This window comes from Pogona vitticeps, chromosome 7, assembly GCF_051106095.1.
Source record: "Pogona vitticeps strain Pit_001003342236 chromosome 7, PviZW2.1, whole genome shotgun sequence".
NCBI lineage: Eukaryota > Metazoa > Chordata > Lepidosauria > Squamata > Agamidae > Pogona > Pogona vitticeps.
The window spans coordinates 13,825,001-13,848,291 of NC_135789.1; the positions used below are offsets into that span (position 1 = coordinate 13,825,001).

General features: G+C 53.8%; 2 protein-coding genes across 3 annotated transcripts in view; both read right to left on the minus strand.

Annotated features, from left to right (window-relative positions):
* Window positions 1–6,915, minus strand: part of TJP3 (tight junction protein 3) — a 22,074-nt gene extending 15,159 nt beyond the window's left edge. Inside the window, exon 1 of the mRNA XM_072977964.2 lies at window positions 6,637–6,915. The gene's annotated coding sequence lies outside the window, so the exon portion shown is untranslated. The remainder of the gene's footprint in view (window positions 1–6,636) is intronic.
* Window positions 6,916–7,311: 396 nt separating this feature from the next.
* APC2 (APC regulator of Wnt signaling pathway 2) overlaps window positions 7,312–23,291 on the minus strand; it is a 36,146-nt gene continuing 20,166 nt past the window's right edge. For both annotated transcript variants that reach the window (XM_020780947.3, XM_078379057.1), the window contains exons 8-15: window positions 20,474–20,566; window positions 19,303–19,702; window positions 17,995–18,090; window positions 17,508–17,647; window positions 17,010–17,087; window positions 16,656–16,772; window positions 15,792–16,006; window positions 7,312–15,067 (exon numbers count right to left, since the gene is read on the minus strand). In XM_020780947.3, the coding sequence (XP_020636606.3) occupies window positions 9,427–15,067; window positions 15,792–16,006; window positions 16,656–16,772; window positions 17,010–17,087; window positions 17,508–17,647; window positions 17,995–18,090; window positions 19,303–19,702; window positions 20,474–20,566 (6,780 nt within the window). In that variant the 3' untranslated portion in view covers window positions 7,312–9,426. The remainder of the gene's footprint in view (window positions 15,068–15,791; window positions 16,007–16,655; window positions 16,773–17,009; window positions 17,088–17,507; window positions 17,648–17,994; window positions 18,091–19,302; window positions 19,703–20,473; window positions 20,567–23,291) is intronic.

The window sequence follows — 23,291 nt, forward strand, 5'->3', positions numbered from 1 at the left end:
CAATTCGGATGGATTTCAGATACCAGCTCCCCGGCTGGCAAACGAATTTGGTCGGCTACGGGAAACACGAAGAATGGGGTTTGAAACCCGCGAAGCTTCTAATGAGGAATGAAATTATTTCAAATTAAGAGCTATCAAGGCAGCGGCTGGCCTTTTAGGGGCTGGGGGGGGCAAGGTGTAAGCGAGAAGAATCATGAGGACTAGCTCCCCACGGAGGTTTTGACCCTTGCCAGGGCCAAACGACTCCGCCCAGAAAGCCCAAGGAGAGCCGATCTGGCCAAAGCGACCCGCCCACATTCCTGGCCGATCATTATGGCCGCCAGGAATGTCCTTTGCTTTGTTATCTTCCGGATCCCGCCCTGTGCACGGGCACACCTCAGGGCTTGCCTGCATCTTGATCCCAAAACTTGGGCGGGGGGGGGGCAGCATCCCGATTTTCACACCCGGAGCCCTGTTGAACCGCCACCCGACAGGTGAGCTTCCGGCTGCTTGGGAGCAGGAACAAAGCAAGAGGAAAACACACAGAACGACAATCACAATCTTCCTGCACAAGAAAATTCCCAGCAAGTTGACTGTGTTTACTCTGCACTATGTTTTTTTAAAAATGCACTCTGTATGCGCACAGAGGCACCGTTGCCTCTTATGGCTCCAGCTTCTGGACACCAGGAGAAGCTGGGAAAAATTAGTCTCAGGGAAGAGGAGAGTCTGGGTGGGGTAGAGGAGAGAAAGAGACAGGCTGGGTCTCAAGAGAAGCAGATTCAAGTCCCGGCAGAGCGGCAGAAACTTGTGGAGAGGCGTCGGCCACGAGGGACCCACTCCTTGGACCTTAGATATAGACCCCTACCAGCAGTTGGAAGCCACTGGATGGCAAATAACAGCAAGAAGCAGGAAAACAAGGATTCCCCTGAGCATGTCTAGAGTGCCGGCTCAGATGCTTTGCAAAGCTGGGCAGAGCCAGGCAGTGTGACTTAGAATTCAACCAAAGCTTGAGTTAAAAGAAAGTTGAAAAAAAAATGACAAATGGAATGTAAGCATAAAATCCGGATAAAGACACCCCCCCAAACGCACGCACACACGCACGCACTCCGACTCGCCTGGAATCTGACAGCCATGTTGATCAGCGGAGCCCTGGCTGGGACACCATCGTCGTGCAACCGTGCAAATGCTTCCTCGTGCAAAAGGGGGGGAAGAGGAAAATCTTGTGCTTCCCGCCCTCTGCAGGCCAGCCACCCAGATGGGCCGGAGGGGTGGGTGGGAAGACCCCCACGGCGGCCAGCAGCTCCCACCTCACCGAGCCGAGGGGCCTGGAATGAGGACACGGGGTTCCGGTTCTGCTTCAGGCGCTTACAGCTCCCTTTTGGCAGCCCGCTGGGCCTCACCCTTCGCTCCACCGCCTCAGCCAGGTGAACACACCACACCTCTTCTAGGTGGGGGCCTGGCTACGCCGGCCGAGCAAACAAACAAGGCCGCCGTGCGGGAGGGGACCCCGGAAGAGCCTCCCGGCAGGAGCTCAACTGGCAAAGGGCTCTCTTCGGGGTCGGATCCGGATCAAGGGGGAAAAAGAGCTTAAATCTCACTGACACGGTGCCAAAAAAACAAGAACCAACCAACCACACACACACAAACCACACACACACAGCAAAAAAGCACCAACGTTAAAGAAGGGAGAACAAAAATACCAACGGAGAAGAAAAGAAAGCTAAAATATTTGCATTTCTTTCTTTCAACTATTTTTGCCCTGCATTTCTCCTCCAAAAGACCCGCCCTTCGTGACCCCCAGAAGGATTTCACGCTCCCCCGTGGATCAAAGTCCAGTTCCCCAGACACGAGCGTGCAAATATATGACCTCTCTATTGATACAGGTCCTCCATGGCCAGGCGAGAAGGCAGAGTCTACAAACCAAAAGACAATGGTTCGTTAATGATCCGGCTGCTAATTGCTTCGATGCACACTCTCCTCGGACTGACGACCACCCTCTGAGTCAGGGAGCGCTGACATTTCCTGTCCTTGACAGTCCTTTGAACCCAAAAGTTGTGGATTCTTTTAGGGAGTCTGACCATCGCACATTTTGGCTTTCCCCAGGATGGCTCAAACCCAGGCTAGCTTGGCAACAGTGCTGGTTCACTTTCTGGGAATTTTCAGACCTATAGGGGCCAGGCGTTGGGGAGGGGGGCTGTGCTCCCCTGCTCCCCAGGGGTCTTGGACTCCCAACTCCCATCATGCCGCCCCATCAGATGGGGCAGATGGGGGTCGGAGTGACTGCACGGTAGCAGCTTTATTTTCAGTGCATTACCAACCAGAAGCAAGGCCGGAAGTAATCTGGAAGGAAGGAAGGATGGAAGGAAAGGAGCTGATGATGGATAAAAGGAAGGAAGGAAGGAGCTGATGATGGATGGAAGGAAGGAAGGTTGTCACAGAGCAAGATGGGAAAATGCCATTCTTTGAGCAGGAACAAAACTGCTTTCTGGGTAGAATAAGGACAGTTTGAGGGCTCTTTTTTGGGGGGGGAGGGGCTTAAGGCCGGAATTTCGGCTCGCCTGGAGCCGGGCCTTCATTTGGAGAGTGCAAGGCCTAGGAAACCTCTGGACTGGCCCCCGGGATGACTTTTTCCACCGTTGGGGCAGCCGAGGGACAAACATGCTCAGCTCCTTCGCAGCCGCCACCTAACTGGTTTTACTGGAAAGGGAGGAACGCCGAGGCGGCTTCCCTGAGTGCTGTTTTCCACCCGCCCCGTCCAGCAGACGCCGGCTGGAGATCCCGGGATTGTATCCGCCACCCATTTGGTCCTGTTTTCACAGTGTTTGTAAATGTTGGTGGTTGTATATACTTGTAGAATTTTGTTTATTTCATTGAAGGACATTTAATTCGGAACATTTTGCAAGAGGATTTTTCCTTTTTATTGTGTTGGGAACCGCTGGGAATGACTGCGGGTAGGATGGAACAGCATGGAATTTGAAACAACAACAACAATCACTGGGAAACACAGAAGGCAGCAGGAGAAGAGGAAGGCCGAATATGAGATGGACGGAGTCCCTGAAAGAAACCACGACTTTTGAGTTTGCAAGAGCTGTGAGATTTCTTTAAAACAAACAAAAAAAGTACTTCTTTTTTTCAATGAAGGGGAGGGAAGGCAGCAAGATCCAGTGACTCAGAATTTTCAGACAAACAAACTTAAATAAACACTCCTTTTTTCTTTGCTTTCTCTTCCTCCCCGCCCCCCCATCTCACCGCGGAATTAGCCCCAGGCAGAATTACGTCCATTTAGAAGAAGAGGCTGGCTCTCCAGCAGGGTGAAACTTATCTCTGAATCTCCCGTCTCCAGTTTCTTTCAAGGCCAGGTTGTAACCCTGAGCGGGAAGGCGCTCTGGCTACCCTGTTTCCCTGAAAATAAGACCTAACCTGAAAATAAGCCCTAGGATGATTTTTCAGGATGCTCGTCATAGAAGTCCTACCCCCAAAATAACCCCCAGTGAAGTGAAGCCCTGGCCTCCACCCTTGTGCCGCAGCCAGAGGACTGTGTTTGAATGAAGGCAGATGGCTGTACATGGAAAAAATAAAATAAAATAAAACATCCCCTGAAAATAAGCCCCAATGCATTTTTGGAGCAAAAATTAATATAAGACCCTGTCTTATTTTTGGGGAAACACCCATGATGTCCAGGTTTTAATGTTCAATTTCATATATACATAATGTTACTGAGTTCCCAGTGTGGGGTCGTGGATAGAGTGACGGCCTAGGACTCAGGAGTTCTGAGTTCGAATTCCTGCTCAGCCACGGAAACTCACTGGGGGTAGGGAACGGGGAAAACCACTCCTGAATCAACTCGATTCTCTTACCCATTCGGGTCGGGATTAAGTCGTATCTTACTTGACGACACGGAACACCCCCAAGTTTAGGGTGAAACGTCCCATATGTGTTTACATTACTAACTGCATTGGAATGCTCAGTATAAATAAATATTATTGCTGTTGAAGGGTAGTCCATACACATTTATTATTATTATTGTTGTTATTGTTGTTGTTGTTGTTGTTGTTGTTGTTGTTGTTATTATTATTATTATTATCATCATCATCATCATCATCATCATCAACAACAACAACAACAACAACAACAACAACAACAACAACAACAACAACAACAGGACGTGCAGTCAATCAAAATAATAAAAACACAGGCTGGTATAACAGCTACAAGTTTTAACCCAAACATAAATATCAGGTCAAAAACCAGATATTGTTGTTGTTGTTGTTGTTATCCGTTCTGTTTCAATTCCACTTCCCTGAATCCTTCATTCAGCCTGGCGTAAAAAGTTCTTATCCTTACACAACCATCTGAGTTAGATTAGCTCAGGCTGAAAACCCCGAGGCCGAAGGTCATCCGGGAAAGCTCCAGGACTAATTGAGGATTTCTGCTTCCTAATCTCTTTAAACGACTGCTGTATCCCTGCTGAGAGCTAGTGGGATGTTGTGGCTGGACAGAAGAGAAGACCTGGGTTCGAATTCCCATTTCAGCCTGGAAATTCACTGGAAAAGCGAGGATTGTGAAACCAACCCATGAAAATCACATATATGCCCCAAATCCTATTAGGGCGGGCGTATGCTGGAAAGCCACTGAACAGCCCATAATAACAATCACGTGCTATCAAGTTAATTCTCACTTATGGGGACCCTTTTTGGGGTTTTCCAGGTAGAGTGCACTCAGAAGTGGTTTCCCCTTTCCCTTCTTCTGGGACGGTGCAGCTGGCCCAAGGCTACCCCGGCTGGCTGTTCTCTTGGGAGGCACACAATGGGGAATTCGAACTCCCAACAGACACCGACCCCACTGAGCTACCCAGCCAGCGATGGCCCCATAAGACCTCTACAAGACCTCAACTCAAGCTCCGTCATGACTCCCACAGTAATGATAATAAGAATAATAACCTTAGAGATGCAGGGCTGGTAGGGACCCTCGAGATCATCCAGTCCAGCCCTTGTCAAGGAGGCCCAGTGGGGGATTCGAACTCCCAACCTCGGGCTCCGCAGCCAGAGAGCTAAACCACCGAGCCACCCACCCGCTCAGTTATAGCAGAAATAAGTGGAATAAGTAGCATAGCTGCTGAGAAACAGAATCTGAGTTTGTCTCAAGTAAGGGGTTCATCTAATGGGAGGTTCAAAACTCTCTTGGGGGGGGGGCGGAACCCAATAATGCTAGGAAAAGTTGGAGGAAGTAGGAAAAGTGGGGGACCTGAGGTGAGATGGATTGACCCAGTCAAGGAATCCACAACCGTTAAAAGGCAGCTCCTTTGAGAGGTTATTAATTCCTAGGGTTGCCAGAAGTCGGAACGGATGTAAAAGCAATGAACAGGGCTTTAATTATAGGTAAAAACAAAATAATAATAATAATAATAATAATAATAATAATAATAATAATAATAATAATAATAATAATAATAATAATAATAATATTATTATTATTATTATTATTATTATTATTATTATTATTATTATTATTATTATTATTATTATTATTATTATTATTATTATTATTATAAAAGAAAAATGTGGTGGTACCTCAAAGACAAACTGTTATATTTCTTTAATATATGCTTTTGTGAGCAAGTCCACTTCCTCGGGGACAAGACTCTTCTCCCTAATCCAGCATCCTTCCGACGTCCGGAACAACAGCTCCCATCATCCTTGCCAGCAGCCCTGAGATGACGGGAACAATAGCTTCGCAGGCCAGGACCATGACAGGCAGGGCCAACGGCCGACCTAAACTTGCCATATAATCCGTGTTACTTTTGCCAATATTAGGCTCACGATGTCTTTTAATTGATTTCTCTCTGTTCAGAGCTAAGCTCCCCAGAGAGGAAAGGATGTTGGCCACTGTGCCGGCTCAAGTCCGTTCTGACTTCAGGGAGACCCTTCCCAGATAGGCAGGGAGGGTATAAATGGAGCGAAATACACACGAAAGGAATACAGTAAACAGATTATCAGTTGTGGCGAGTTGAGGTGAGGGCGCAGAAAAAGAGGGACCAGCAGGAATCGATTGGGAGACGGTCTCTCGCTCTCTCTGCTTCCCCCAAAGCGGGAGAGAGTAGACCCACCGGCTCAATGGGAGACTTTACTCGACCGCCCCACAAGGGATCCAGCCGGTCTACTCTCGAGGCAAGGCGAAGACCTCCGAGGCCGACCCCAAAAGGCCACTGGGGGCGGCCACTCCAAGGTGCCGCGCCCCCCTCCGCCTTGTGCGCTCCGCTGGCGCTCGTGGGAGCGTGCCGACACGCGTCAGCTCCTGCCACAGAGCGGCCCGCAAGCCTTCCTGGGGAGCGTGACGGGCAAGAGGCCGCAGGAGGCGACCCGGGGGGAGCTCCGCGCCCGGCTCCCCAAGTCCATTCTCAAAGCCTGGTGGGGGGGAGAACTCTCCGGGAAGGGGGCTAGGATCGGGGCCAGCGGGAGGGGTCCAGGCGGGCGGGGGGGGCGAACACTTTCCCTTGTTTCCTTCCTGAAAGTGAAAGGCCAAGAGAAAGGCAACCTGGCGCCGGGGGGGGGGGAGTCCTTGCTTGGGCGCCCGCCGTGCGCCCAGGGCGCAAGGGGCGCGTTTTGGAGAGGGGCGCGCTTGGCGACCAGTGGCGAGTCGGGGGTCCCCGGTACTTACCGGCCAGCTGCGGGGCTCCAGGGCGGCCGGAGGCGGCTTTCCCCCTCCGGGTCTTCCCGTTCCTCCCAGGCGGAGCGCAGGTGAAACCCTTTTGCCCAGGTATGCGGGAAGGGCTGGGCCGCCTCCCTTAACCCCTTCCGGGCCAGGCCGGGGAGGAGAGCGTGTGAGCGAGCCATCCAGGCCGGCGGACGGCCCTCTGGGGTGGGTGGGCGACACGGCCAGGGCCGGCCTGGGGGAGGAGACCCGCCCCCGGTCCGAAAAAACAGACCCAGGGGTTGATTTTAAAGGGATAGATACAAGGCGCTCTGTTCCGACTCTGATCTCGGGATGTGCCCTCCAGGCGTTTAGGGTCACTGTGTGAATGCAGGCGGAGGCTGCTGGGAGCAGGGATAAATTCTGAGGCCAGGCTTCAGGAGATCTGGGTTCAAATCCCTGGAAACTCTCGAGGTTGACTACAGGAAACTACTTTTTTAAAAAAGAGGGACTCAGACTTGGGGGATTTAAACCTAAAGATGGGCCAGCATCCCTGGATTCTATTGCACCGGGCCTTGTTGACGGAATTTCACAGGGATCCAGAGCATCATTTTGTTGTCCATCTTGTTTAAACACACACACCCTTGCCTGGTGTCTTTCCGGCCCCCCTGCCCAAATGCATTTAAGTAGGAGACAATGGAATAACTACACAACATCCTTTATTGACAGACCAGGGGTTCTCCAGCTGGAAGGGTCCCCCCCCACTTTTCCTTACCCCTGATGGGGTGGGCCCCCCTCTCTTTTCTGTTCCAAGCCAAAAAAAAAAGTCCAAACCCCACCCACCCCTACCCCCAAATAAATTAGTCAAGAAATGTCTTGGTTTTTATATCTCCTGGGTGCCAAATAGTGAGATGAAGAGACTCATTTACTCAAACGCAAGCCCTCTCCGCTTCGGGTCAACACATCCAGACTGGCAGCTGAAACCATGCATCCAAAGTGTGGAAATTAAGGCTCTGTTTGTTTCTTCTCTTCCCACAACGAGGTCTCTGGCTTCTTTCACTCGCTCTCATGACGATCCTCGCAGCTGGGAAGGGGGGCTCTCCCTTTTTGGCCCTCCCCCAAAAAGGTTTAGTTGGCACTGAAGGAGAACAGCCAGCACGTTTGATGGAGATTTCGGGAGCCGGCCATTCCCGGCACACACTGGACATCCAGAAATGGGGGGGGGGGGTTGTCACCCAGAGTTGAGATGGGTTTTTTGACTGACAGGGTTGATTCCCATGATGCAGGTGGGGGCACCGGGGAAAGCCAAACGATCCTTTGAGCAAACACCACACAGCCTTGTGTAGGACTCTTCCAGAAGAAGAATCCACTGCCCGTGAAATACCTGATTAATCCCTGATGCATTTGATGCTTTTAACCCACCATCCGCACAACGTCCTGCTTGTTCCTGTTACAACTGTGACATTTTCTGTGGTGCTTTTTGTCCTTCCTGGAGGCATGGTTTATTTCGCTCGGGGGTTTGTTCCTGGAAAGTCCAATGATGGGGCTTTTCACCAGGTTCCTTTTGCCAGAAGCTTCCGATCGCCTTTCCGTTTTCACACAAACACAAGAATATCGCTTAAAACGAGACATGCCAGCAGGGAAGTCAACTTCTCACATGCCATATAGTAATAATCTTCAAACTGCAGAGTTCTACTCCAGTCCACCTAAATTCCCCAGCTATTCATCATCATCATCTTATAACTGCTGGAAGGGGCCCTATAGATCATCAAGTCCCATCTCTGTCAAGGAGGCCCAGCAGGGGATTCGAACTCCCAGCCTTTCGCTCCAAAGTCAGATACCGAAACCAAGGAGCAGTTCTTGATTCAAGGGAGCAGGGCAGTTGGAAGAAGTGGCTTCCTAAAGTGAAGTTTGGATGTGAATCGTGATCCCTCTCATGTGCTCCCTTTCCAACCAGCATCAACCCAGAGAAAGTGGGGTAGAACTTTTCTGGAAGAGCCCCAACATGTATCGTCTGAAGCATCAAGGACTGGCTGCCTTTTCCGCTGCTGAAAATAAGAGCAGGTCTTTGGCGGAAGCTGGGGACTTGTGTGTGTGTGTGTGTGTGTTTGTGTGTTGCACTCACAAGCACATCTCTGTCAGGGAGACAGTGCAGGTACAAGACCGGAGAAGCTTCCACATCAAAAACGGAGTTCATGTCCCACCTCGGCTAGCAATAGGAAGCAAGAACGGAGCAAAGAAATCGCTCCACCCCTTCTGTTGGTGAAAAGAGGCTCCGTCTGGAAAAAGTAACATCGACCAAGCCGACAAAAGGATTCTGCCTTGCGGACTTCTAGTTTTCTTACCCAACCGTTGGAAGCGTTTTAAGTGGGCCTGGAGGGCGGCTCCTGCCTCTGTCTGAAGGACCCTCAAGAGTCGCTTGTAGCACCATCACGGAGGGATCGACGCTGTGCATCTGAAAAGGTTCTGGATCCATGTGTGTTCAGCGCAGCCCCCGTGGGGATAAAAAGGTTCCAAAATGCCATTTGCAAAGGAAGGAAGGAAGGAACTGATGATGGATAAGAGGAAGGAAGGAAGGAGAGTAAATATCAGCCACCAGAGTTCTCTTCTGTCTGTTTCATAAGAAACTGCTCCAATAAGTCTTGTGTTGCTAAGAAACAGCCCCCTGGTTTCTCCGTGGCTCATTATAAAAAGAGGAGGTGGAAAGACCATAATTGAAAAAAACAACAACATGAAATGGACACAAGCTTCTGATATTTGGACCGAGGTGCAGCAGTGAAGGTGGCTTACCGCCGGAGGCCAACCGGGGCGAGCGGGTCAGATGTGGACCTTTTCCGTCTGTTTCTCGCTGAGCGCGGCTTCCACCATGGGGCTTGGGGTGTAGTTGAATGGGGTCACCCGGGCAGCCCGGCTTGGAGAGCTGTGCCTGATGGGTGGAAAAGTCCCGAGGGGAGCGGCGGGCCCCTCGTGAGTAAAGGAAATGGGCACAGCCGAGACTTTGCCCGGATTTCGGCCGTCGGCGTCCCCGGCCCCGCAGCCCAACGAGACCTTGGCCAGCACGGCGGGCCTCTCCAGAGTCGGAGATGTGCTGGAGTTGGTCTTTGTGGTTGGGAAATCCTCCGTTTGGACCACAGCATCACTGGTCTTCCGTTCGAGGGCGCTTTGGACCGGCTGGTCTTCCTCCTCCTTCAAGATGCTCACCAGCGGCAGAGCCGTGGAGGGAAGGGTGCTTTTTAGGATGTGTGGGATGTCCTCGTCCCGAATCCGTTTCCACGTCCCCTTCAGCATCGTTTGCTGCTGATGGTCATCCAGCGGCTTCTCGGACTCTTCCGTAGGAGGAACTGCCGGGAATTTCAAAGCCTCCTCGCTTTTCTTCCGGCCGCTGCATGACTCGGGGCAACACGGAGGAGCCGAGGAAGCCGGGCTGGCTGCACGCTTGATGATGTTGATTTGAGGAGAGGACGAATAGCGCTTGAAAGGTTCCGGCGGAGTGTGGCTGGTTTTGACGGGGAGTCTGGAGGGGCTCTCTGAACTGGTTCGTCTCGGGGGTCTACCGCTGACCGGGGCTCTCGGACCAGGGCTGGGCGCTTTGGAGACGGACGGCCGAGGGCCCGGATCCGTCTGCTTGTCCGCTTTGAGGTCCTTGCACCTCGAAGAGCAGAGGAAGACCGCGGGCAGGCCAGTCCGGCCCCTCTGAGGTGAGGGGCCCCGAGAAAGTGTGGGCCTGGGCTCTGAGGAAGAAGAGGAGAGCTCAGCCCTGTGCCTCATGAGAAGGCTGGATGACTCCTTGATGAAGGTCAGTTGGCGCAAGAAGCCAGAGCGGTCGGAGTCGCCGCCGACAGATCTGGCCGAAGGCATGCGGACCAGGTTCAGGCGGCTCGTTGGGAGGACGGCTCTCCCGCCGGTCTTGGGCCTCGGCTGGTTTTTCGCGCTGCTCCCTCTGCCCACCTGCTCCTCCAGCATGGGCATGGGGTTCCTCATGAGCAAGGTCTTCTTGGCAGGCTTCTGCATGAAGGGGATGCGGACGGGGGACTTCTGAGTCTTGTGTTGCTTGGACAAGGGTGATTTCTGAACTGGTTTGGGGTTCGGGCTGGGAGGGGTGGTGTTGCCACCCGGCTTGGTGGCTTCGCGAGCTGGCGGCACCTGCCGGCTGGGGGGCAGCTGTGATGGAGACACCAGCTTCCTCTGGTTGGGCTGGGATGGGGTGGAGGTTCTGGACGACCCAGAAGACGGAGCTTTGGTGATCCGGGCAGGCGGTGTTGCACTCCTCTTGGGCAAGGTGAGGTCCGCCAGTTCGGAGATCTTCCCGGGCCGATGGAGGCTGCGTGACCTCGCTTGGTTCAGGTTCGGATTCTTGGCGGCAGCGTCCGGCTTCGTGGCGGTCCCTGCCTTCTTTGGGGTTGATGTTTGGCTTTTAGACTGTGACTCTTTTGCTACGCTGGGCATGTAGATCACGGTTCGGCCGCGGAAGACCACCGGTAGGTTGGTTGGTGGCTTCTGCTGGCTGAGGACCTTCTCTGGTCTGTTATTCCTGCCAGGCCCGCTTTCAACCCCCTTCTTGCTGTCTTGGAAAGCCTTCGTCCGCTCCTTCTTCCCCATGGCGCCCTTCTTTTCTCTCTTCTTCTCCGACCTTTCCAGGGACAGCTGCAAAGTGGAGCTTGCCGAGAGGCCAGACATGAAGGAGAGGATGGAGTCGGATTCAGACGACGGCTCCCGGCCGAATGCCAAGGCGGCCTGGTGCAGCCACGTGACGATCGAGTTCGCCCCTTCCTGGATGGCTTTCCACTCCACGCTGTCCAGATCCGAACCCACTTCCGAAGCCCTGTCGTCTGCTACCGCCTTGGCTTTCCACTCCTTAAATTTTAACCCCTTCCCATCTTTCTCGGCGTACCTCCGTTTCGTCGCCTGGCGTCTCCTCCTGGGCACGGCTGGGCCTGCACCCTTCGGCGTCCGGTCGTCATCCGAGTTGTAACTGAGGGAACTGGCAGAGCTGTCTCTGGCTTTCGGCGGCGGGGCCCTCGACTCGTTCCTACGGCTTAACCCTAACGGGCGGCTGGCCCGGCCTCCGTACAGCTGTGTCCTCTCCTCGGCTGTGTAGAATTCCAGGTCGCTTAAAGAACTCAGGGAGGAGCTGAGAGAATAGCAGGGCGGCGTCTCATCCGCAATGAGATTGCTGCGTAGCTTGGGCGCCATCTTGATTTTAGCCGGAAGCGTCGGTTTGGCGTTTAGCGGAAGCTCCTTCTTGGCCGCCCAACCTTCCTTCTTCAGGCCTTTTCCAGGGTCGCTGGCCTTTCTCTTGGGCGAGTCCTTCCTACTCCTCTCCCCAAGGCCGTCCGAGTCCTCGTAGAAGCAAAACACAGCCTCCTCCGTCGGCGTGGTGTGGCACAGCGACCGGAAGACCCGGTCGGCGTCGTGGCTGCCGTTCTCCGGAAGGCTCTCCTTCCTAGGACGGCTTCCTTCCGAACAAGCTCTCCAGCTGCCTTGCCTCGTGAGATTCAGCTCCAGGTTCTTGAGGGGAACGTGGCCACGCTTGGCCTCAGCGGATTGAGCCCTTCCCACCCGGAGTGGGCTGGCGCTGTTCGACCCGGATCGGTGCTTGTAGGAGGAGACCATCTTAGTGGGCGTGGAATGGCTGGAGGTGATCCGTCCGCCCCGCTCGCAGGGCATCACAACCTCCATCTTGAGCCCTCCTCCTCCTCCTCTTGGCCCCGCGGCTTCCCTCCTGCGGGTCTTCCCCGAGCAACGCCTCGACTCCCCTTCCTCTTTCGTCGGGTACTGAAGGGTCTCGTCACTCAAGGAAGTGGCGCTTGAGAAGTTGACCGGCGTTCCTTCTGCTGAATCGGTGAAGGAGTCCTCATCGCCAGCGTAGTCCTTGGCTGGTCTGGAAACCACTGCTCGTCTATGCTTGGGGATACCCAGGTGGGACCCGGCGGGCACCAGCATGTAGATAGGAAGGTGCCTTTGTTTCTTGTATGGAGGATTCAACCCCTGGCCCGAAAGGCTAGAGACTAAAGTCGTATGGACCTTCTGGAAGCGCGAAGGCATGGCTGAGTTGATGCACTCCTTCAAGATCTCAAGGTCTTCATCGGAGGTCAATTCGATCCTCTCCGGCTTCCTCTGGCTTTCCGCCATCCTCTCCTCCTCTCGTTTCTCATGGGCCATGAAGCTCAGACCGCTTCTCTCAGGAAACGGGGGCATCAATTTCAGCTCCACATCCTTCTGCACGTAGTGTTCGTGGAGGGGTAAGGCGCTCAAGCTGGAGGCACACGAAAAGTTTTCGTTGGGCTTCTCCACGGTGAAGTAGACCATGGAGTCCAGGTCCTGCGGCATCTGGAAGCGCTCCTTGAAGTCCGCAATCTCCATGAATTTCTTGACATTGTTCTCCCACTGGATGTTGAACTGGCTGGCCTCCTTCTCCGGCGGCCCGCTCGGTTCGAAGAGTGGTGTTTTGCTCCGGCTTGGGGGCATGGTTTGCCCGGGGCTGTCCGGCAACTCGCTGGGGCTGACAGTCCCGCTGATCATCTCACTGCAGGGCTCGCTCTGGATCGAGCTGGCGATGGACGGGCTCTCAAAACTGCCCAGGGAACTGACCGAACTGCAGCGGCTCATCACTAAGGGGGTCTCCTGGATGTAGTTCTCCGAGGAGCTGGAAGGGGTGAGGTCTTCGTGGCGGGAAGGCGAAGCTCCCCGAAGGAACATTTTCTCCTTCTTGGACAAAGGAATGGTGATGGGGCGAGAGACGGCTGGCAGAGTCTCCACCTCCATCGGCACCCTCCTGTCTTCCTCCTCCTTGGGCGCTCCACCTTCCACTTCTTCCACCTCGATAATCTCCAAGGAAGAATCGCTGTCCATCTCGTTCTCGCTGTGGCTCTGCCCATCCAGGACGTGGTCGGCCAAGGAGAGCGAGGAGAGCGAGCTGCATCGAGAGAAACAGGCCGGGGGATCCTCCGCCGTGTATTTCCGCAGGCGCTCCGGTTCTCCTCCTCCGGCCGTGGCGAGTGGCAGCTTCTCAAGAATCTTGCTCAGACGATCTGTCGTCGGTGCCGACGCCGTTGGGGGATAAGAACCGGCTCCTAAGAAGCCCACCGTCTCAGCGGCTGGGTTGGCGTTGTCTGTATTCTGCACAAGAGGAACATGCTGATAGGATGGGGAGAGTTTAATGGTGTGGATGCCGGGCTCAGGGTCCAGCTCCCTCTTCAGATCTTGACTCTTCGGTTCGTCCTCCTTCTCGGCAACGTCGCCGCTGGTCTTCTTGACCTTCTCCAGAGGTTCTGGTTTCTCCACCCCACCGGTGTGATCTTGCGGCTTCCTTCCAGGCGTCTCTCCCTTCTCCGGCCGGTGGGTCAGAATGTTCTTCAGGTCGAGGCGGCTGGGGCGCCTCTGGTAGCGATGAAGCTCGTCCTTGAAGTCCACGAAGGTGGTCCGGGGACAGGGCCTCATGTGCTCCTTCGGGCAGTACCCGTCGCTGGTGCTGCCGCTGTTGAGGCTGTCGTTGGACAAACTGGTGTAGGCCGTTTTCAGCCTCAAGAGGGTGTGAGCCCGGCTCAGGCCCTCCCGCTTGGCGAACCCACCGGCGTCGGAGAGCCGGCACGGGGAGCAGGACTGCGCGCGGGCCTCCCGAACCCCCTCCGAGCCATACTGCCAGTCCAATCCGTGGTCCTCGGAGCTGAGGCTGAAGCTGTCGTCCGAGGAGGTGTGGAGAATGGAGATGTCCTCCACCAGCTTGTCGATCTTGGCGACCGCGGTGGAAATCTTGTTGGCCAGCTTCTCGGCCGCCAGGGAGACATCGTTGTCCGCGGGCAACAGGAGCGGGGGGACCTTCTTGGCTTCCGGTGGCTTCCCACTCTCGTCCTTCTCGGGCTCCGGCCCTCTCCTTGGGCCAGCGGCTCGGGGCAAAGCCTGGCCTTGAAGGAAGGAGGAGTGGAGGAACATGGAGAGGACCGAGGCGTTCCCGGTCTCGGCACCGCCAGCGACATTGGGCACCTCGTCGTCGTCGAAGCAACCCGAGTCGGAAGCGTAGTCCTTGACCAGGTTTTCCACATGCCTCAGGGGCTTCTTGGCCCCCTGGCTCTTGAGCGTCTGCTTCTCTATTGTGTCGAAGGTTTCGGCCAAGTGCTTGGCGTCCAGCTCGGCCTCCAGTGCCTTCTGCTTCCTCATGTACAGGGAGGGTGTGCAGGAGCCTGGGGAGATCACCGTAGCGTCTTTGTACTTGAGCGGCCGGTTGGCCAGCAGGTTCCGGAGAGCTGCGGCGCTCCCCATGGCAATCATCTTGTGCTTGGAGTGGACCAGGTTCCGGAGCATGCTGACGGCCCCCAGGTCCCAGAGCAGCTCCTGGTCTTTGGGGCTGCGGGCGGAGAGGTTCCAGAGGGTGCCGCAGGCATTGCTGACGATGGTGAGGCTGTGGGACTTGAGGTGCTGCAGGAGGGTCTGGAGGCAGTTGTGGTCCCTCAGGATTTGCCTGAAACAGAATCAAAGGACAGTTCTTGAGTGGAAATCTCTCTCCCTTCCCTCGAACACTGGGGGGTCCGCAGAGGCGCTCAGATTACAGCTCCCAGAAGCCTCCGCCACGAGTGAGTGGTCTGGATTTCTGGGAGTTGCAGTCCAAGAACATCTTGGGACCCAAGTTTGGGGAATTACTGGTCTAGAACCTTGCGTCCTCAGATGTGCTTGAACTCCCAGCAGCCTCTGCCACAAGCAGTGCTAGCCAGAAATTACAGAACTTGTAGTCCATCTAGAGACTCAGGGTTAGGAACCACAAAGAAAGGGAAGGAAGGGAAGGAAGGGAAGGGAAGGAAGGAAGGAAGGAAAGGAAGGGAAGGGACGGGACGGGACGGGAAGGGAAGGAAGGAAGGAAGGAAGGAAGGAAGGATGAGACAGGTGGATTTCTAAGCTGACCCTCCTTCGTGCCCTCCTCTGAACTGGTTCCACTTGGTCATCTTATTTTTGAGTACAACTCCCATAAAGCAGAGCTGATTGGGGGATAATGCGATCTGTAGTCTAATTTTTTATTTATTTGTGAGAGTAAGAACTCCCTGAATTTCAGCCAGAGGAGCCGAAATCCAGATTCGTCCCTATAGGGCATTGCGTTAGCCTCCTCCCCACCCCTCCACCCCACCTCACCCCCCCAAAAAAAATACAGGGGGAGAAGGTGCAGAAAAAGGTCCAGAAGAAAAAGGACGGACCGGTAGTCCTCCCGGGTGGCTACAAGGCTGGAGACGTTCCTCAGGATTCCTCCGCCGCTCTCGATGATGGCCAGTGAATTGCTCTGGCATTTGTAGGTGAGGGTGCCCACCAGGAAGGCGAGGCCTCCGTCCACCCCGCAGATGGCGGCCTTGTTGTCGGTGCTGTGAGCCGACAGGTTCCACAGGGCGCTCAGCACGCTCTTCAGGGTGGATTCCTGGCACACACAGAGAGAGAGATAGAGAGAAAGAGAGAGAGAAAGCAGCGTAGCGTCAGCTCCCGGGGCGGAGGTCGGATGGGCACGTTGGGGTTCTAGTCCTCAACAAGCCCAGGAAGACTCAAGAGCCTCTTCTGCCTCGTAGGGTGGGGAGGAGGGCAAACGGAGAAGGGAAGCGGGAGAGCCCGAGACAAGCGCTGTGTCAGGAAGGGGCAAGTAATTAACGAAGAGACTTCCTTCCTGCCTTCCTTCCCGATCGACTGAGGATCAATGGATAGATGGAAGGAACAAAGGCAAGAAGGGAAAGAAAGGGAGAAGGAATTGAAAGAAAGAGATGGATGGATGGACGGACAGACGGACGGACGGACGGACGGACGGGCGGGCGGGTGGGCGGGCGGGGCGGGCGGGTGGATGGATGGAGACAGGTGGATTTCTAAGCTGACCCTCCTTCGTGCCCTCCTCTGAACTGATTCCACTTGGTCATCATCCTTCTTCAAGTGGGGTGTCCAGAACTGGAACCCAGGACTCTAGAGGAGGAGTCAATAGAGGGGGACCAGGACCTCACGGGGTAAAAACTAAACAGGGATGTGGAGAGAATAGCAAGGGGTGCCAACCCCCCCCCACGCACACACACACCTTCTACGCTCACCTTGCTGGCTCGTAAGGCGCACTGCATGAGCGCGGCCACGCTGCCCACCTCCCGGAGGACCTTCTTGCTGTTCATGTCAGCTCGCCAGGAGAGGTTGCGCAGGATGCTGGAGACTACCTGAGAGGAAGGGAGGAAGAGCGTTCCTGGGGTGCACCAGGCCCCAAGTTCGATTCACGGAGGGCAGAACTTGGCGCCAGCCCAGTTTACTTTAGTGGGTGAAGACACACATACACACTCAATTTTTTGGGATGGAGGGTGAGACGCCCCACAAGGCCCCTTGATGCACCCGGAGAGCCATGACCGCTGAGGCTGCTCTGCGCACGCCCCCGGCCTTGCCTCGCTCCGCCTGCTCACCTGGTGAAGTTCCTCGTTGCCTGACGCCAGCTGCGCCACGATGGCCTGCATGCATCGCTGGCGGGCACACAGGGTGGCCTTGGCAGGAAGGAAGAAGGGGAAGCGGGGAAAGGAGAATAAAAAGAACCAGGATTTTAAAACATTTTGCCACCTGATGCAAGGCCCCCGGAGGACCGCCCTCCCTCCTGTCTTACCATGGGTTCAAACTACAAGGTAGAGGGCTGTCCTCTTTCATATTGCATTGGTACAATGCCCCTCCGAGAGAGGTTAGGGTGAGAGATGGCTTAATGATACGCTTAGCATGTTTTTAGAAGGGGTGCTCCCTCAACTGGAGAAAGCAGTCTGCTTGGCACAGCGCGTGATATTTTTTCCACTTAATCTTCTGGTCCCTTTGGCTTTCGCGATGGTCACTGGCTGTGCTTAAAGAGTGGCATTTTGCTGCTCTGCCTGATGGGTCCCGTCCCCCGACCCTCAAGGCCCAGGAGTCCACAGGGGTACCTTGTTGACCACGTCTCCGAAGGTGAGGTTGGTGAGCGCCATGCCGGTGTATCGCCTCAGGGCCAGGTTGAGGGGGTCACTGGTCATTTTGTGCATCTCATAGTCCACCTGAAGCAGCTCGGCAATGGCTTGCAGGCCGCCTGGACAGGGAAGGAGAGAAGAGAGTGGGGGAAAGGATGAAACAAGACAAGGAGAAACTATCCACGGTTTGAAGATTTTTTTTAAAAAATCCTAGAAATTCAGGTTTCTAAAGGTGAAGTTATCAGAACTGGCCACTAGAGGGAAGCAGAGACCAAGCCGTGGCTATTAAAGGGGCGTTTGCTATCACCCACGTTTTTCGGCATCCGTGGAAGGTCTTGGAACGAATCCCCCGCAGATACAGGAGTTAGAAATCTTTTTAAACAAGAACTGGTGGGAATTTCTTCATGCCGAAGTCCACCACACAGCTAAAGACCCTTGACCTGGCCCGTTGCCGAGCGTCACTCACCCAGCTCGTTCATGGCGCGCCGATACTCCTCGTCAAATGACAGCTTCATGATGGCGCACGTGGCCTGGCAAATCTGGGGCTCGATGGGGACGGGGCCTATGGAACAATCCAAGACAAGGTCAGTGTCAAGCCCAGCTAAGCCGAAGAAAGCCCACCTGGCCGAGTTTAGACCAGTTTGATACCACTTTGAATAGCCCGGAGGTCAATCCCAGGGTTACGAGGAAAAAACTGACGATGACGCCACTCCGGCTTTCAGTCTGACATTTACAGGGGCTGCCCAAGGCACTGAATATATACTCCTCAGTGGTGCTGCCTGAGATGTTATAATAATACTAAATTATAGAAGGGCAGAACCGGAAGGGACCCCCGAGATCATCCAGTCCAGCCCCTGGCAAGGAGGCCCCACGGGGGATTCAAATTCCCCATCTCTGGCTCCGCAGCTGAACTGCTGAGCTATCCAGCAGTGGAACCCAAGTGGATAAGTCCTATAAAGTTCACATTCAAACCTGGAGGGGTCTCACTGCTCCTGTGTCGTTGGTGCCTCCAGCTTTCACTAGGTCACACCAAATTATATGTCCCAGGATTCCACAGGATGGCAGACAAGCAGCGAAACTGGGATCAAACTGCGCTAATGGCCTAGTGCAGATAACGCACACAGAAGGAAGAGAAGGTGGGAGGGAGGGAGGGAGGGAGGGAGGGGAGGGAGGGAGGGAGGAAGGAAGGAAGGAAGGAAGGAAGGAAGGAAGGAAGGAAGGAAGGAAGGAAGGAAGGAAGGAAGGAAGGAAGGAAGGAAGGAAGGAAGGAAGGAAGGAAGAAGCTGAGGAAGGAAGGAAGGAAGGCAAATGGAGAAAGGAAGGCCAATGATGGGAGGAAGGGATGAAGAAGCGAAGGAAGGATGGAAGGAAGGAAGGAACTGATGATGGATGGATGGATGGATGGATGGATGGATGGATGGATGGATGGATGGATGGAAGGAAGGAAGGAAGGAAGGAAGGAAGGAAGGAAGGAAGGAAGGAAGGAAGGAAGGAAGGAAGGAAGGAAGGAAGGAAAATGGAGGGAGGAAGGAAGGCCAATGATGGGAGGAAGGGATGAAGAAGCTAAGGAAGGATGGAAGGAAGGAAGGAACTGATGATGGAAGGAAGGAGCTGAGGAAGGAAGGAAAGGAAGGAAGGCTAATGATGGGAGGAAGAGATGAAGAAGCAAAGGAAGGAAGATGATGATGGATAGAAGGAAGTTGCTGGTGAATGGATAAGAGGAAGGAAGGAATGAGGGAGGGAGAGAAGGAAGGAAGGAAGGCTCCTTGGCTACCTGCTCCTCCTTCAAGGGTGTTCTGGGCCCCTTCCTTGTTCGGCACGTTGAGCCAATCCCAGCAGGTCTCTGAGTAGGAACGGATTTGCTCCAGGACGTGGAGCACCCTCATCTCCTTCTTGGCTTGCCCTTCGTCTGGCTGGGAGAAGACAATGTTGTGCAGGGCAGCGTTGGCCCGCATCCGGCAGTCCTTCCCGGTGGCGCCGCCTCCCTGGGGGCTCTCTGGAGCGCCCGGCTCCCGGTCAGCATCGTGGAGGATCTGGAGGAGGAGTGGGAGGCAGCCCGACTTCCGCATGGCCAGGCAGCTCTCCTGGGAGCTGGACATGGCCAGCAAGGTGCGTGACATGTCCTCTTTGTCCCGAGTGGCCAGCATGGAGAGGAGCCAGAAGACCACCTCCGCCTGGGGAAGATCAGGAACGGAAAGGTGAGTCAGGCTGCAGTGACCGACACAGACACCAAGGGGCGCCAAAGCGCAACCACATGGCCCTCCTGGTCTGCGAATCTGCAAAGTTCGCACAAACAGGTGACCGAATTTGGCATGACCAAGCGACAAAATTGGTTTACTGGTCGTGATGCGCCCCCCCCCCCAAAAAAATCATCATCATCATCGTAACTTGCCAGCCTCCAAGAGGTCGTCAGGGAGGGATGTCAAAACAGGGACTAAGTCAAGATCTGGTGGGAGTTTTGCTTGGTGGGGTTTTTATTTGTTTGTTTGTTGGGTTAATTTATTTTAAAAGATAGTTACCCTGGCCGTTCTTCCCGCCCGAAAAGATGCAAATTTTAACATTTTACATTTCAACCCATAAAACTGGCACTAATAGAGCAACGTATCTATCCATCCGTCAGTGAATCCATTCGTCAACCAACCAACCAATCGAATGAATGAATAAATAAATAAATAAATAGCGGTGGACGATATTGGAGAACTTGAAGCTATTCTTGCTCTGGGAATCGCGGCCCTTCTGCTGTTCAGCTACAGCAGCTGAACCCAAACTTCAAAATCCTTTTCACACAAACTGAGAGGGTTGTCGTTTGGGCACCTTATAAGAAGACAGGACTCGCTAGACTAGCGATGCTTGGCAACTGAGCATCGTTGCGGGATATTTTCCTGTTCAATCCACGTTTTAAAAACCACATTGGCTTGAAGCCATCGTTTTGCTTCTTCTTCTACCTTGCTGTTCCCCGGGCCATTCTCTGCTTCTTCGGGATGAGTCGGGACCTCGAGGCCCTCGTCCCCGTCAGGGCAAGCCGGCTTCCCGCAGAGCTGGTGGGGGGAATGAAAACACAAAGACCCCATGAGACCATTTGGGGTTGGACGGCATCCAGGCGGCCTCTGGCAGCCATTTTAATTCTGGGTTTTCCTCGACGAGGAGGTAACTCTTCCCATCACCTGCTCTTATGTCCCTTTAACTGGCAATGCCGGGAATTTGAACTCAGAACCTTCCGCTGTCCTGCCACCGTGCTGAATTTCTTCCCTGAAGTAAAGATTCTAGCTTTCATCCTTCTGATGAGGATTTGATGGCTCAGATAGTTTGTGCACCGAGGTCGAGAAGGGGCTTTGACCTCAAGAGGTCTGCATCAGCTCCATTAACTCCCACCAACTTTATTCCCCCCCGCCTTACAAACTTTTTTTGAAAGTGTAAAAAAGCCCCTTGTGCCACTTAGAGGCCAATTTTGAAATGGATTGATGCGGACCCCAGTATCCACATAATCCGCATCCGCTGAATCACTTATCCACGGTCTGAAAATATAAAAAGAAAAATTCTTGGAAATATATATTTCTAAGGATGTAGTTACCAGAATCGACCGCTACGGGGAGCTAGAGACCACGCTGTCTATAGTACTCCCTAGAGAAATAGATTTCTATGGTGCCGTTACCAGAACTGGTCGCTAGAGGGAGCCAGAGACCATGTTAGGTATAGCGTTTGCTATTATCCACATTTTTCAGCATCTGCGTGGCGGGGTTCGGAAACAAACCCCCGTGTACATAGCGGTCCTACTGTAAATGCCATGGCAGAGGAGTCCCAAGGGTCCCCCCAAACACAGAAATTTTAATTGCCTGTTAATTATGTGAGCTGCCTCTTTATACACATAGTTTCCAGCTTGAAATCGTGTCTTTCAGTATTGTAAGCTGTCTTAGGTTGTTTTCGAGGACAAAGGCGGGGTAAAAATATTTTTAATACTGATACTCATCACAAAGCATGGCTCTTAACATCTATATTTAACAGATGCTTAGGTTTTTGGTTAAAACATGTTAGAGAAGACCAGTTTTTATCCTTTGGACAGACGGTGCCTGATGTTTTTGAATAAAAATATTTATTTATTTTTCCTTCCAAGGAAGGAAAGGAAAACAGAGAAGGGAGGTCCAGAGAGGCTTTAAGGATTTCCTTTCCTCTGGGTTCAAAATAACGTATTGGGATGCCCAGCTGGGCCGATGTCAGCCGCCGAGGTGCAGGGCGAAAGGAGAGACGTGTGTGTGTGCGCGCATGCATGTGTGATCTGGGCGGTCCAGCGCCTCCATCCTTTTTGTCTCGCTGGCCTACTTCTTGTCTCCATGGCAACCGCCCTGATTATTTTCCCTTTCCACCCCTCCCTCCCCGCCCAGGGCGCCCTGAGACCCAACACAAAAGCCAGAGGAGGGGCATCTCCTTCCCTGGACAAGCAGAAAGCTCTCCCGGGGCGGCACCTCACTCGAAGGATTTCTCATGCCCTCCAAAGGTTCCTCATTCATGGCCAAAGCCCTTACAGTTTATGGCCCCTTTTCTCTGCCTGGGAAACTATTTTGTACTAGTTTTTGCTGTGCATTTGTGTGAATCTATCTATCAACTAATCCCTTTATCTACCTACCTATCCCTTCCTTCCTTCTATCTATCTATCGACCGACCTACCGGGTTGCTAGATGCCATCTATATAGGAGTACAGTATATACAACATTGCAATACTCCATATTTTGGCCCCAAAAATCAGTTTTAGGGATTCGGGGTCCAGGCATTGGAAATCTTGAGGAGTGTGGGGGGAGCGGCACAGCCCTCAAGCCCCGGATTTGGGGGTCAAGGCTCACAACAGAAAGGATTGCCTTTTAGACATGCTCAGTAATGCCCTGGTCTTTTTTTTTTCACGATCTCGCGCCCTCTCCGGAGCCACTGAGGGAACCCACAAGATGTTCCCTGGCGGGCCCTCCAGACATTGACCTCCCTCCTCGGTGCAGGGAGCCCAGACATATTTGGGATCTTTGCAGTTATTTAGGAACAAATGTCGGTGCGGGACCCCCCCCCCAATGCTTCTCCCAAGGAGCCCCATAAAATGCACGAGGATTTTGTCCCTTGTGTGGCTCACAGCGGCTTATGTGGTGCTCTAACCACTATGCTGCCCCATTGCTCTCCATTCAAAACCCGTTCTGGACCATGGTGGGTTGGGAACAACTCTGCCTCGCCTTTCTGCAACGCTCGGGGTTTCTCCTCTTCCATTTCCCACACCTTTTCCCCGTGGCTTCCTCCCGAGACGTCAACGCCGCCGAGGCTGGGATCCAACTGCACAGAAAACATAAGCCGTCTTCCAGCTCTCCAGATGGGCATGGCAGGAGCCATTTGGCTCCAGTGCACGGCGCCTCTCCCTCCGGCTGCCATGAGGCGTTAGCGTCACGGCACCGCAGCACGCCACGGGCGGGAGCCACGGGAAGACAGAAGGGCGTCCGAAACCATCTCCTTCTGCCTGATCAAGTTTTCTTACAGGGGTGGAGAGAAGGACGCAAGGAAGGACGGCAGAGGGAGGCAGGGTGGTGTAGTGGTAACAGCAACCCTGGACAAGCTCCCAGAAGATGGGGTGGGGGCGTTCCAGCCACCTCTCTTCAGAACCACAGGAGGCTGCATTCATGACATAGGGCTATTTTTCCATTCCGCCTTCCCCACCTTAAGGTTTGGCAATATAAAGCACTGAGCCCCCCCCCGCCTGCAAAATTGGTGGGGTGAAATTTTTTGACACTTTAGTTT